We start from the raw sequence: 14,574 nt of genomic DNA, 5'->3' as shown, positions 1-14,574 counted from the left end.
ATTTCTCAGAATGATTTTCACCTAAAAATTTGTCCCTGAACAGTGAAACATCTGGGTCAGCAGAATGTGATTAAGCAATATTTAATTCAGAGTCAGCACTAAGGAAACACAGTTGAGTTACAGCTGTTCTCATAATCAGGGTGAGTAAATGAGAAGAAATATATGAGTGGTGTGAGTTCATTTATGCAATCATTTCAGGAAGGGTTTTAAAAGGAAAGCCATTAAGGCCAAAATGCATGCATGGAAACACTGAGCATACTGAGAGTGACTGATTAGTGACATCTCCATAAACAACATGGCATGGCAATCACTGTACTGATATACAGAATTAACCTCAATAAGAAAAAATCTGTACACCGCTTTAACTCTCGTCTCTGTTTCTTTCTCTGTGTCTTTCTTACTCCCGCTCTCTTGCTGTATTTTTCACTCAAATATTCCTGTGTTTGTATTCATATCTCATCCTATATTCATGAGATATTACTGAACCAAAGCATGAGATCCAAATGAATGGACAATTTATTCAATATTCGGTGAGACCAGGCGTCATTAATGAAAATTATCATTCTAACTGATGAATGACTATCTTCCTCTAATGAAATTATGGGGTGAAAGCTAAAGAGTTATTTTAGGAGAGGAGGATAAGGTGCTTTTGTGGTAATACCCTTTTTTTTTTATCATGAAAGATAATGGGCAAGCTCTAATTGGAGTGTTGACGAGGACACTACAATAGGTCTTCCCTTGAGGAGGGATTTCTGGGGGTCTATCGTTTAAAGATAGGCCCACCAGTTTGCATAGCTTTTAATTGAAATCCTGCAAAAAAAAAACGAAAGAAAAACTTAATAGCTTTTGCCTGAGCACTCAACCAATCAGAGAGATAGTGGCACCCATTGACTTGGGTAATTATTTCGCAGTTTAACTCTTGTGTGCAGTGAGCGATTGTACTCGTTCTTTACTAAGGAGCTATCACTAAATAGTAACTATACTTAATACCAAATAATATGTCATGTTTGGAAGCTTCAAGCAGGGGGCTGTGCCAGATGGAATTGTTTTTAATGGACGCTAAGTTGCTAATTTGCATTGATATTTCAGACGATTTGATTGGAGATTTTCCACCAAGCTGAGACCAGAGAATACGATAAGCTGCACAGCGATGCTAGCGCTCCACTGACAGGGTTTGTTTAAGATGGATGGCAGTGATATATGTCTGGATGTGTAATTTAATCAGAGGTCTTCTCTGGCGCTGGGTGTATAGTGTAACCAATATGGTGATATTAATGTATGCCGATTATTGGCCAGATGTCAGCAGCTGGTTGCTTTGACAAAAGCCACCAGGATATTTAGCCAACTGTAATCTATGAGCTCTGAGGGACTGTGCCACTCACAGAAAGGTGATGTGCAGTGAAAAGGACATTTTATGTTACTGTAAGAGAGATATAAAAGCTCATGGACCAGTTCTAGGCTTACAGGAGCGGTGGAGCAAAGCGCAGTGAAGAGACCAGAACCAGAAAAACCTTTAAATGACAATTCACCATCTTTAATAAAACAAAAACATATGAACAAAACAAAAATAAGTGACAGTTAAATAGGTCACACTTAACTTTTCACAGTTCAAGATCATTTTAGTTAACCCAACCTTTTTCCAAATTACACACTTAGGTTATTCTTTAAGCTTTAGTTCTTGATTCCAGACTTTATATAAAACCTTTAGTTTCAGAATCTACTATTTAAAAGAATCTTAGAATTTACGGATTTAAGACCAGTCCGATCTGTGCATGGCTAATAAAGCCAACTTAGTTGTATGAGCTCATTTAACTTATGCCCATTACTAATCACTCTGAGTAGTTTCAGTCTTTCATTTTATGAGCAATAAATTGTTATCAAAACCCAATTTTGGTGCATTGACCCTTTAAAACATAGTTCCTTTATAGAAATCCAGTTTGGTTCAAAACAAGAAAATAACAGCAGCATATAACATCGCTCAACAGTCCAAATAATCACACTTTCAGTTCAGTTCTGTGTCAATCTGATGAGCTCAAATCCAGGATCCTGCTGCGATAAAGCAGTATAACAGTAGAACTCCAAATTGTTTCTTTCTGCAGTGTCTTTAAGTTCAAATCTCATGGGTGTGTGAGTGTGTGCCTCACCACACATGCAGAGGGGGAGAGAGGGAAGTTCAGTCTGAGGGCTGGAAAGCTCTTCTGCGGGGAAAAAAAAAAACTGGCCTGCTCAACAGGCCATACAGAAAACGTCCTTTATATTTGTAACAAACTTCATTTCCAACACAAAAATCACAATAAAGAAACAAAATTAATGGTTTCTGCCTCTGGGTGAAAAAAAGAAAATTGTTGCAGTTTTATGCATTTTTTAAATAAAGCCATTTTAATCAATGTGACCATTAAATATATATTTCAGTTCTGTATGTGCTTTACTTTGCCTCACGTGGTTTCTGTCATGTAATACTTCAAACAGGTACACTATGCTCCTTACTCTTGGATCTACAATATCATGCTAACATGGTCCTAGTTTATATATCTTTTGATCTATTTCTTTTTCTTGAACTGTAAAATGTCTTCAAGGGGTGGCACAGGTGGCTACTTGGACTGTTGCTTAACGGCAAGAAGGTCCGGAGTTTTGAGCCAGGCTGGAGCCTTTCTGTGTGGCGTTGGCATGTTCTTCCTTTGTCTGTGTGGATTCTCTCCAGGTAATTTGACTTAATCCCACAGTCTAAAAATATGCAACTGCAACAGGCTCCAGCACCCCCAGGTTCAACACTGACTTCTGCTTTATTAATCTGAGACAGCTAAGGGAGAGCACTGAGCACACATGATTTGAAGTATGGCACCTACTATCATGCTATTATGTGACGGTACACCATCAAAGAATAACTAATGTGGATGCAGGCTTTTAGTCTGGTTTCTAATCATATTTGAACATGCACTCTTGTACTTAATTCTGATCCATTCCCAGCTAAAATGCATCTAGAAAAGGAATTTGAGTTCCATCACGACACCTGAAAACAACAACTGTCACATGTGCTCTATATAATGAGCTCCCCAACAACAGGGGACCTTTAAAGCAATATAATAAAAAAAGAAATAACTTCTTTTGCTATTAAGCTTTATTTTCCTCCGAAACACTCCCCACACCCCATCTCCATCCCTCACCCTGCTCCGTCTTACTTTCTCATTACTTACTAGAAGAGAAATCATAGTTATATTTAGCCTGCTGCTGAGAATATCACAGAATGTCATTCTCAAGTGAATTTGATGAGAACCTTAATATAGGATAGTAGGTGAATGCCGTTCATTTCTCGCTCAGCTGAATACTTATAGCCTCTGAAGGCTAACAGGCTGTATAATACAAGTCTGGTATAACAGGAACAAGTCGAGGCTGACAGAATGCATTCTTAGTCAGCCAACTCCCTGCAGTGAGAAGGTCTAAAATACAACACATCAAACAGAAGAAAAAGCAAAATAGTTTCTTTTTTTTTGTCTCAAGAGGCAACCAACAACATTAAAACTACTTCAGCATGAAAAAAGCTATGTTCTTTCTGGCTAATTTAAATGTAAAAGTATTATGGAATATTTTTAAGTAGCAGTGTAATGCTGTTCCCCTCGGCAGGTGTTCAATAAAAGACGGGGACGCGTATACATCAAATTCTTATTATAATCTTCAGTCCATTATCACACACTTGGGAAAACGATACCGGTGCATCTCTTCGTTATCTCCTCTCAGCTGCCAACAGCTTCAACAGATCTTCCTTTTCACTTCTTCTCCAACCGTGAGATCAGTTTGTGTCTCACTGACTGACAAACACAACTCCCGGTTTTTACAGAGAAGATTATTTTTCCGGGTGGCCCTCCCAACAGTGGGGTTAGAGCACAGCTACACACACACACACACACATACACACACAGATAAAAAGGAATCTACCTCACAGATAGACACACAGCACATTGACTGCATTCATAATTAGAAGTATTGATGTCCCAATTAATCTGGATAACCTTATCGTTAATACAGCTAATTGCATCTACTTTTGATAGATGGGTGACTCCTGCATTAAAAATAACACGTTTCATTTGTGAATGAGAATTTTATGTTGTTGTTGTTGTTGTTATTTTTTGTGAACAGATGCTTTATTCATTCCTTTTCTACAGATTACCCCCAACATAATAGTAATGCCCAGCAGGACACGGTGGTCTTTCGGGTTCCTTCTTGGTGGTTGGCTAAGTAGCTGTGCATTTACTCATACAGTCTGCCCACTGTACACATAATGATTGTGTATTTCTTTCAGAAAGGGCCAATTAAGCCTTCATGTGTCTCTGCTCTGTTAGCTTCTCTCCATGCAGTTTATATTTGGTGCTTATTGTTCCATTCTCCTCTCTTCTGCTCTCTTCAGGCCTTTTTGCATGCAGTTTTTCAAGGCAGCATCCAGTTATTTATCTGCTTTTGTCTAGGGGTAGGAGTTTGTCTTTTTCTGTCACCTCTTCCTGTCGAGGGGGTTGGGGGGGACTTGTCTCAATTGGGCTGCTCGCCTGAGACTGAAAAAACACAATAATTCTCTCAGAGGAAGCGCTCTCGCAGCCAAGACTGCCTAGTTGTCCAGTTTCTCTTCCTGTCAGACAGAGAAAGACTTAAAAATTGACATTTTGTCACTTGGGAATCATCATCACAGAAGCATCGTGCAATTTTAAGTAGTGATAATTTGTCACTTTTCTTTACCCTTGTGAACTCTTTCACCACACACTTTGACTTTACACTTTGAGTCATCCTTTGATGCAAAGAGCCATTATGCACCTGTATTGATCATGCTAATGAAGCAAAAGAGCAAAGTAAGTATGCAGATGTGTAGGTCAAGCAATTACACGATTGGCAGATATGTGACAAGGACAGGAGACACTATGTGTGTGTGTGTGTGTGTGTGTGTGTGTGTGTTACCATATTACATTGCATACATTAAGGATGGTACACAGCAAATCCAGCATGTCCAAATTAACACTGTCGGATTTGATTTCAACACTATTAAAGTGTCTATATGGGTCCACACCAGAGAGTGTTAATTTAACTCTTTTTGGAGAGTTGGTACGTTAACTCTGATTTTGTGTTAAACACCAAATCTGTCTGGAGTTGATAATTTAACACTTGGTGTTAAGAGTTTATATATTAACTCTCAAAGAGTATTTTAGTTTAACTACGTAAGAGTTATCTTCTAATTCATTCTAAAAAGCGGGAATTTTACTGTTCTGAACTTCTAGAAATTTCTTTTGGAAATAAACATTTACTAAAAAGATGCAATGGTTTTTGAAAAACATTTATTCTGAACTGTGCACCACAATTTCAAAACATTTTCTGAAAGATGTAACAGTGTACATGTTCTCACTTTCATTAGAATTTTGTTTATCAAAAGGTCTGACATGGTAAATTTGACCAAAAGTTTGACTGAAAATTCACATGCAAGCTTTTTTCAAGGCTGTGGTATTTGCCCGCAAACAATACCTTTCAGCTAGCTAAAACAGAATATTATGCTATCACCGAGCAACATGGCTAATGCCTTTCACACAGCTTTGTCTCAACTCCAAAGAGCCACAGAAGTAAAAGCTAATAACAATTGAAACAATCTTTGAAAAAATGACTTACCAAGCATGGCAAACAACTCAAATATGTAGAGCAAAATGTTCTGAAACGGCTTCACTTCAGCTTCGATTGGAGCCGTGCTGGGGGCGGAGTCTGTGAATTTACTCTATTGGTGTGATAGCCCCTCTAGGAGTTCAGAGTTAAGAGGTCAAGAGTTAATGTTTCCATTTTAACACCTCCAGATTTGACAGAGAAACACTCATTTTTAACACTCGATTTTAACTACTATCATTTTACACCTCAGAGTTACATTAAAAGAATGTGACTCTGCTTAGAGTAAAATTAACTCTACTTTTGCAAGGAGACTATTAACACCAAAAAATTTAACACTTTTGAATTTGCTGTGTATATAGTACATGAAGCACATGCTGATTGGTAACAAAGACGTATGCTTTGCCCAATACTTTGCAAATATTCCCACAGACATACACACACGCTTATAGGGACACTTCTTGGAAATTAGTAGACCTTTTTTTTTTTTAACATTGTTTGTTTTGAGACAGTCGGCAGATGAGATGAGGTGGTTGATGGGTGACGGATGCTGTCACCTTGTGGTGTCCCCACTGGGATGGAGGGAAACAGAACAAGAATTATCTCCAGAAAATGTAAAACAGCAGAAACAAAATGTCAGAGCTGGGAATTGTGAGCAGGCGGCAGAGTGCTCAGGCATTGTTGTGCACGTTATGTGCAAGTGTGGTGGCTGTGAATGTCAGAGGGAAAAAGTGTTGTTTCCCCCATGCTACAAATAAATCACATCCATCAGGCAGATTGTCTTATAAGACATGAGGTATGACGGAGAAACACCACACATCTGCTGTTGCTTCCCTGCGCTAGGGAACATTACCCTCCTAGAGCTACAAGACTGTAATTAGGATCATAAAACTTACTCCAAGTCCGTTAGCATGACCCCCTTGGTGATATATATCTGTAATTAGCATTTATATGTCTGACTTTATATGCCTGCTTGTATTACTGCTGGCAAATAATGAAGTGTTAGTTTGTTCTAGATATTGTTCAACTTCAGAGCAAGGATAAAACTAGTTATAAAACAAGCACTGAATTACCAGAAGAGACTCACTTTGATACCAACAAGCCGCTACACAGGTTTCCAGTGCAATACAGGCGACACACAATGACGCTTTTACTAGATATTTATTTGTATATTATTTATTTATGTTTTGCAGGGCTTATGGGAAAGGCTGTTTATGGTTCAATCTGTAATAATTACCTTGCATATATTGCTGTATATTGTACACATTCTCTCTACAATACCTCCTGAATCCTAAATCAACATGTTACGGCTAATTTCTCACACTGTACAGGACGCACTGTAAGGCAACAAAGTATTACCTTACAGTGTGTGTTTAAAAATCCATTACAAATCTCAGTGGATTGTCATGTCACAGCTACTATCCGGTACATTTACTGTGGAGTTTTAAAAGTAAAAGGAAAGAGCCTATATAGGGGCAATGCATCAATAAATACACACCCATTCCACGACATCAAAACCAATGATTTTGATCATTAAACTCCACAGATTTTAATCCAATCAAGCATACTGGAACAGGCCTGATTGGTTGCGCACATCTAATGTCCTTACACTAGTCCATACACCGATCAGACAAAACTGTTTATCATGTTTATTACAATATTAGGCAGGTTGGTTTTAATGATGTAGCTGACTGGCATATATCTGCTTTATATGACTAAAAGCAGAGCAAGAGTCAAGGTTGCTATTGGCAAGTTGTAGCTTCTAGTGATACAACAATTTTTATAATATAAACAATAAGGGACTGATAACACACTGAGCACTGTGGTGTCGCTTTGCTTGATGGTTCACCTCTTGATTTTTGCTACCTGGCACATTGCACTGTTGCCGCAGGGCAGCTGGCTTAAAGACACGAGTATGCGATCGCGTTGATTTCTATCACCAAGTGCTGATGTGGTGGTATTGTCTGAGTGGGGACACCTATCATTTAGGAGAATACTGCAGCAGTTACCTGCACTTTCTGGCATAAATAGAAGTGACTGTGTGACAAAGCAACCAATGCAGAGGCTTTACTGGCTCCTCAATCAGACCCATAGAATAGAATCTTTTCGAACCTTATTTTATACTTCACTCTTTACAATACTTACAAAAAATGAACCAGTTTCTGTAAGTATGAAGTCACTATTGCATTTACATTTCACAGCTGCAGATAGCTTATCGGTATGTAGAAGAAAAAGTAATCACTGGGACACAGGAAATACAACATCCTCTGCCCTTTTTTTCTGTGAACATGACTGGCATCGGTGAGGCCTGCTCAGTATTAAAGCGAAGATGGGAGGCTCGGGAGACTTGATGAGATGCACTGAATGAAAAAGCCCACTTGACATTTAAAACCCTCACTAATTTAACACAATCTTAAAAACCTAACTGGAACTTCTTTTTTTTTTTAAGACATAACATTTTAAAAAAATCATTAATGTCCTGGAATGGATATTTAAAGGATTTAATGGTCAGTGGATTAACTTTGTAGCTCAGTCATATTATGCTGTCAATAGCAACAGTTAATACTCCCAAAGATAAAATGCCGTAAATACACAGTGACTTATCTGAGTAAGTAATTACACCTGTGTTACTATGAAAACCTTCATAGACTGTTTTGGCATTTCAGTAGTGCTGCTTTAGGAATTGAGGGAGTCGTCTGTCTAATTGCAATGACTGCAAACTCTACTCCACGTAGTCTGTTGTGATGTCACATCCAAAGATTAGTTTCATGGTAAAGCAACTAATGCAGCTTTCGACCAAAGACGTTGGTGCGAAAAGAAAGGAGGAAAGATTGGCATCAGAGGGAAGAGCTCAACAGAACATTTAGTTTTAATTGTTTAAGAAAAGACTTTCTCTGTAAGCTCATATGATTATGTGATTAAAGTCAAACCACTTTAAATTGTTAATCTAGCAGTCGGTTCATTTAAAAGCTGAAGGCATTCAAATAATTTACTTTACAATTTAGTTTTACCCACCGACTAAAAGGAGCTATCACATTAAGTTTCAGTTAGATCCACTGTGCTGATTTTGCCTTGGCAATAATAATTATGGTTAGTCAGTCAAAACTGAATTAGAATTGAGAGAAAGCTGGAGAGTGGTGGGAAGGCGGGGGGTACACAGTCTCAAGGAAAGCCTGACAGTGTGGGGTACCCTGAGGGCCTCGAACCTATCCTTTCTTCATATTAATTACTTTGTAACTACATTAACTTCCTCCCCCATAATTTGCAGAAAAGAATTTTTATGTGCACTTTCATGTGTGTCCTGGTTGTATATATGCATGGACAGACTCACGCACATACACACTCACATATGTATAATGCTGTTCATATCAAGAACACTGATTATGTCCAACAGGACTTCATTACTGATTTGTTGTTCCCAGCTGGCACTGATTTTACACATGCAATCTTTTTCAGTGGATGAGCAATGCTTATATGCACCAGTATCTAAAAGTAATACTCGCGCTTCACTTTGTTAAGTTTCTGCCCCACTGTGAGACGAAATGATGACTGCTTTCTTCTGAAATAATTACGGACCAAGGTTAGCGGCGCTTTTGTGTTTTCCTTTGAAAACAGCCGCTGTGTCGTTCCACGTATGGCTAAGTAATCATCACCTTATCTCTGTTCTGTCTATATAAAAGATTTAAAACAAGATATTAAAAATCAACAACATTAAAAGTACCTCTCAGAAGTTAAATAAACTTGAAATTATCTTTTCATCACAACCAATCTTTTACCGATGTCAGCCTTTAATTTTGAATCTGGCTCTGGAAAACAGAGTGATGATTTCCTGTTTAGTAAAAATAATAATAATAATGATAATAAAAATACATTGAGATTTGATGAAATTCTAGATCTTACTGAGCAAAATGATAAACAACAGGACACTAAAAAAAGATGTCCAATTGAAGCATTTCTTTTTAAAAACAGGAACAAAATCAGAGGCATTAAAAGGAAAACTCTTTTTCGAGAGAAGCTTTCTAGGTAGAAGACAATGTTCGGGTCGCACCTGTCTGAAGAACAAACGTTAGTTCCACATGGCCTTAGAGCATGATGTAAAAGGTCAGCACACTGATATAGATATCGAGTATTGTGGAAATGCTGTTTCGTAAAAGGACAATGTGATTACTAAAACCTGGCAAAGCCTAAAAAGAATAAAATACTGAGCAATTTTTCAGTCAATGGCAGACTGAAATGCACAAACAAGGGCGTGAGTGGCCATGGCAATACCATGCTCTAGATGAGTGCTCAGAGCAGAGAATATGAGGACAAATTAAAAAAAAATAACAATAAAAATGTTGAATGAATTAAGAAGCAGAGCAGTGCTGATCCAAACCATCCAGTGTCACACGTTGCTTTAGTGCTCAGTGGTAATTAAAACTGATCCTGGCCTCCCACCCCCACCAGCTGCATGAAATTTAAATCTTCTTCCAGAGTTCCCAGTGGGGTTCTTTTGGCCACCCAGTGACATGCACGTCAAATGAGCTGAAAACACTTCACTTTTCATGTTCACTTTCTTTCCCACTGAACTGCATCCTTTACCAGGCATTGCTGTCATAAATTAATAATGAAGTTTTTGTCTTGCTGGTATAAACAGACCAATTATACACTGTAAGAAGTCATCTATAGAATCTACCCAATAAATCTGAGGTAACAATTTGCATTGACTTTTTTGGGGTAGATTTAGTTCAATATATTGTGTATAAAATAACTTCAATAAAAAGCTATGAAATACTTAATTAAATTGGGTAAAATTTACCCCATATTTATGTATACATTCAACAACTACTTACTCATTGAAATTAGGTAAAATTATCTCTTGTTTGCTAGTTGGTAATACCTGATAATTAGTAATAAAATTTAATTATTATCAGTTGATAAACATTACCTATTCATATAAGGTAAAATGTACCCCCCAAAAAAGATATTCAAATGGTTCATCATCTCAATGTTTTTATTCCATAAAAATACAGAATAAAGTGCAACACAACGGCTAATGCAGACAACACTTTCAAAGGCCACTCAGTCCATTTTAAAAGCCAAAAGCACATACAGAAACTCTACAAGGTTGTTTCTGTGCATGTACGTTATCAAACATATGGAGGCAAGGCAAGGCAAGGCAAGGCAAGGCAAGGCAAGGCAAGGCAAGGCAAGGCAAGGCAAGGCAAGTTTATTTGTATAGCACAATTCAACAACAAGGTGATTCAAAGTGCTTTACAGAGACATTAGAAACAAGAACAAATAAAAAGCATGATTTAAAATTGATTAAAACAAGCAAATAAACTAACTAACTAATTAACAAACAAACAAACAAACAAACAAAACAGTATATAAAATCAAAACAGATAAAATCAGAACAGTAGATAAAATCAGTAGTTAAATGTAAGTTTTGAAATTTAAGCTTAAAGTGTGGATTTGGTGCTTTATTCAAATGCAGCTGAGAACAGGTGAGTCTTCAACCTGGATTTAAATAAACTGAGTGTTTCAGCTGATCTGAGGCTTTCTGGGAGTTTGTTCCAGATATAAGGAGCATAAAAGCTGAATGCAGCTTCTCCGTGTCTGGTTCTGACTCTGGGAACTGATAAAAGACCGGATCCAGATGACCTGAGGGATCTGGAAGGTTCATACTGGGTCAGGAGGTCATTGATGTATTTTGGTCCTAAACCATTCAGAGCTTTATAGGCCAGCATCAGAACTTTAAAGTCTATCCTCTGACGGACAGGCAGCCAGTGTAAGGACCTCAGAGCTGGACTGATGTGGTCCACTTTTTTGGTCTTAGTGAGGACTCGAGCAGCAGAGTTCTGAATGAGCTGTAGTTGTCTGACTGATTTTTTAGGTAGACCTGTAAAGATGCTGTTACAGTAATCAAGCCTACTAAAGATGAATGCATGGACTAGTTTTTCCAGGTCCTGTTGAGACATCAGATCTTTTATCCTTGATATATTCTTGAGGTGATAGTAAGCTGACTTTGTTATTGTCTTAATGTGTTTTTCTAAGTTTAGGTCTGCATCCATCACTACACCCAAATTTCTCGCCTGGTTTGTGGTTTTTAGATGTATAGATTGAAGTTCTCTGGTGACCTGTAATCGTTTTTCTTTGGCGCCAAAGACTATTACCTCAGTTTTGTTTTTGTTTAGCTGGAGAAAATTGTGGCACAACCAGTCATTGATTTCCTCAATGCATTTACCAAGAGCCTGTACAGAGAACACTAACACCAACATTCAATAGTTTCTGTGCTTGCTGTCAGAAGAAAAATTACAGCTCCATCAAGCTATGTCCTCTGGGAACAAGAGGGGAAAAGTGTGTGCATTGCATAAGCTTATTTTTGAGGCCGTGGACCTTTTTCAGTAGTTTGGCCCCGTCAAGTTCCAAAAACAGTTTTTGAAAAGTGTCAAATGTGTTCTTCAGCTCCTTCGGATATTCGAGGTTGAGGGCATATATCAGTCCCATCAGCAGTACACATGCCTTTGTTCGGCTTCCACATCCATCCATCACTTGGTTTCCCTCAATCACAATGGACACATCTGATGGATCCACCTCAGCCATGATGTTGTGGATCACTATCACCTTCATCATATTGTCTGTGTAATCCTCACATTCCTACGTGTTAAAAAAAAGAAAAAAAAAGAGCATGCACACATTTTATTTTATTTAAGATGCTTTTTCAATATATTTCAGTTGATCTAAAGAGGGGAGTGGACAGAAGATGAATGGAGAAGGGGAGAACAGGGGATAGGAAAGGACAGGAGAGAAGAACATTAGGATCCCTTGAGTTAATAAGTAAACTGTTATCAATATGACAAACCTGGCAGTCATGAAAAAGATCTTCTTGTCTTTCCCTGAGGTAGCTAATGAGGCAGCAGATAAGGAGATCCCTTTTCTTCTCAATGCTCTGTGTCTGTAGGGAGATACAATTTAGTGAAAAGACTAAGTCGAGTGATTTACTTACATTAAGACTGAATTACTTAAAAACAAAAACATGGCTGATGCCTCTCTCCAGCTTTCAACAGGTGAGAGGCTGGGTACACCCTGGACAGTCAATCACAAGGAAACAGAGACAGACAGGATAAACAACCATGCACGCACACACTCAAGCCTAAGGACAATTTAGAGAGACCAATTAACCTAACAGTCATGCTTTCTGACTGTGGGAGGAAGCCGGAGTACCCGGGGGGAACCCACACATGCACAGGGAGAACATGCAAACTCCATGCATAAAGACCCTGGGCCGGGATTTGAACCCAGGACCTTCTTGCTACCCACTGCAGCCCTCCATAATTACGTATTTGTGAAAAAAGTCAAATAACATAGGTCATTCAAAGTGTTCAGCAGAGGTCTCATCTTGGAACCAGCAGCTCCTCCTTTGGCAGGCATAAGCTGCAAAAGACCTGGTGTGTACTCATCAAGTTTCAGCATGAATGTCTCCACCAAAGAAACTGTGGTGATGCGTCTGAACTCTTTGATGAGCTAAGAAGTAAGGGGACAAAAACATAACATTTCAATTTGTTGACATTTGTTTGACTTTTGTTTTTTGGTGGATAGGAATAGTTATCACACATACTTACCTGAGCCTCAGTGAATAATGCTGGCCACCTTTCTTTTAACTCACCCACAGAGGGGCAGAGGCTGACCACTCCAAGTCTTCGGCTAGAGAACGTTTTATTCATTTTATCTGCAATTATATTTGCATTGTTTTTCTTTGTTATTTCATAAATTAATTCAAGCCTCTCTTTCTCCAGTGTCTCTTGGGTTTCTCCAGTAGGATGTAGAGGGAGATAATTAACCTCTGCTTTTTTTTTTTGCTTTTTTACATTCTTTGATGGCACTACATCAGCTGGATGCTTCCTTTTTAAGGCATTAATTTCAATTTCTGGGTAAGAAAATTTTCGAGATCTTAGCTTGGCACGGTAATTGTGCATCATGTTTTTTTATGCGCTGCTGCCAGCCATATAAGACGGCAAATGATCTTGGCTCCTTAAGACACGGAAACTTTGAAACCAAGGCTTCAGCCACTGAGAGGATCTGCTGATTGGTTGGGTAAGCAGTGTACGAAAAAATTACTTTTGCAAGGTCTTGCATTGTTGCTGATTTAAAACTGGCATCCATGAAAGGTCTTCCAGTGTTGCGATATGAGTTGTTTGCCTCAGCGAGGATTAGTTGTATGTCTCGGGAAAACTCCGGTACTTGAAATGGCACTGGCCACGTAGCAGGGCGACATGAATCAGGGAGAATGATGGTGTCACTGGAACTTGACGATGCGCAGTCGGACACCTGTGAGGGTGCATCATGATTGGCAGGGCAGATGTCCGTTTCAGTAGTACCTGCAGGATGAGTGCTCACTGAAGTCGAAGAGTTCAATGCAGACGATGATCCTGATTCACATACTGGTTGTAATTCAAGGGTGATTACTGGCTCTTTAAGGATCACTTTAACAGTGGCCTTGTCATACAAGTCAGCAGTTGAGATGACACTGAAAAACTGATTGTCAAAGTCTTTGTCTTGGTATAGCAGTCTAAATTCCCCATGCAACTGGAAAGTTTCAGTAATTATGGAAACAAGATCTTCCACTGTATTAGGAATTCCTGTTGGAAGTGTCAACTTATGAATGCTGTGTTCTTCTAAAATGACTCTTAACTGGACTGCCATTGTTGTTTGGTTTGTGTTTCCTCAGCTGTAGAGACAGAGAAAGAAAAGAAATTGAGACAGGTTCTTAATAGTTGATAAGCTTACATGCATATATTTTCTTCATTATCTTCTGCCAGAGAAATAAAAGCAGAGATTTAGTTCAGTAGAATTTTGAATAAATAATTTTTGATTGTCATTTTAAGAAGAGGGAGATAAGGGCAATAGAATAGGAGGGTTAAGTATGCATCACATGTTTCCATTTTCTTTTTCAATGTTGTATGT

The 14,574-nt window shown here is 38.4% G+C and overlaps 1 protein-coding gene across 1 annotated transcript; it reads right to left on the bottom strand.

The window, feature by feature from the left end:
• Positions 1-11,922: 11,922 nt before the first annotated feature.
• Positions 11,923-13,334, bottom strand: LOC146639974 (uncharacterized). The gene is made up of 4 exons (XM_085342683.1): positions 13,233-13,334; positions 12,977-13,134; positions 12,473-12,563; positions 11,923-12,267 (listed from the first exon to the last, which is right to left on the bottom strand). The coding sequence occupies exons 1-4, from the start codon at positions 13,332-13,334 to the stop codon at positions 11,923-11,925; spliced, it is 696 nt and encodes a 231-aa protein (XP_085198809.1).
• Positions 13,335-14,574: the final 1,240 nt, after the last annotated feature.

The sequence above is a fragment of the Diplotaxodon limnothrissa genome, linkage group LG1 (genome assembly GCF_057381915.1).
Source record: "Diplotaxodon limnothrissa isolate DT_005_m linkage group LG1, D_limnothrissa_male_GT1.1, whole genome shotgun sequence".
Classification (NCBI taxonomy): domain Eukaryota; kingdom Metazoa; phylum Chordata; class Actinopteri; order Cichliformes; family Cichlidae; genus Diplotaxodon; species Diplotaxodon limnothrissa.
This window is presented reverse-complemented; position numbering and strand designations above follow the sequence as displayed.

Bases quoted from the DNA above. Each gene is read 5' to 3' on its own strand.
- LOC146639974 (XM_085342683.1), bottom strand. From the start codon at position 13,334: ATGAATAAAACGTTCTCTAGCCGAAGACTTGGAGTGGTCAGCCTCTGC. The intron at 13,135-13,232 runs GTAAGTATGTGT...CTTACTTCTTAG, and splicing joins CATTATTCACTGAGGCTCAG to CTCATCAAAGAGTTCAGACG. The intron at 12,564-12,976 runs ATGTTATTTGAC...CTCCCTACAGAC, and splicing joins CTGAACACTTTGAATGACCT to ACAGAGCATTGAGAAGAAAA.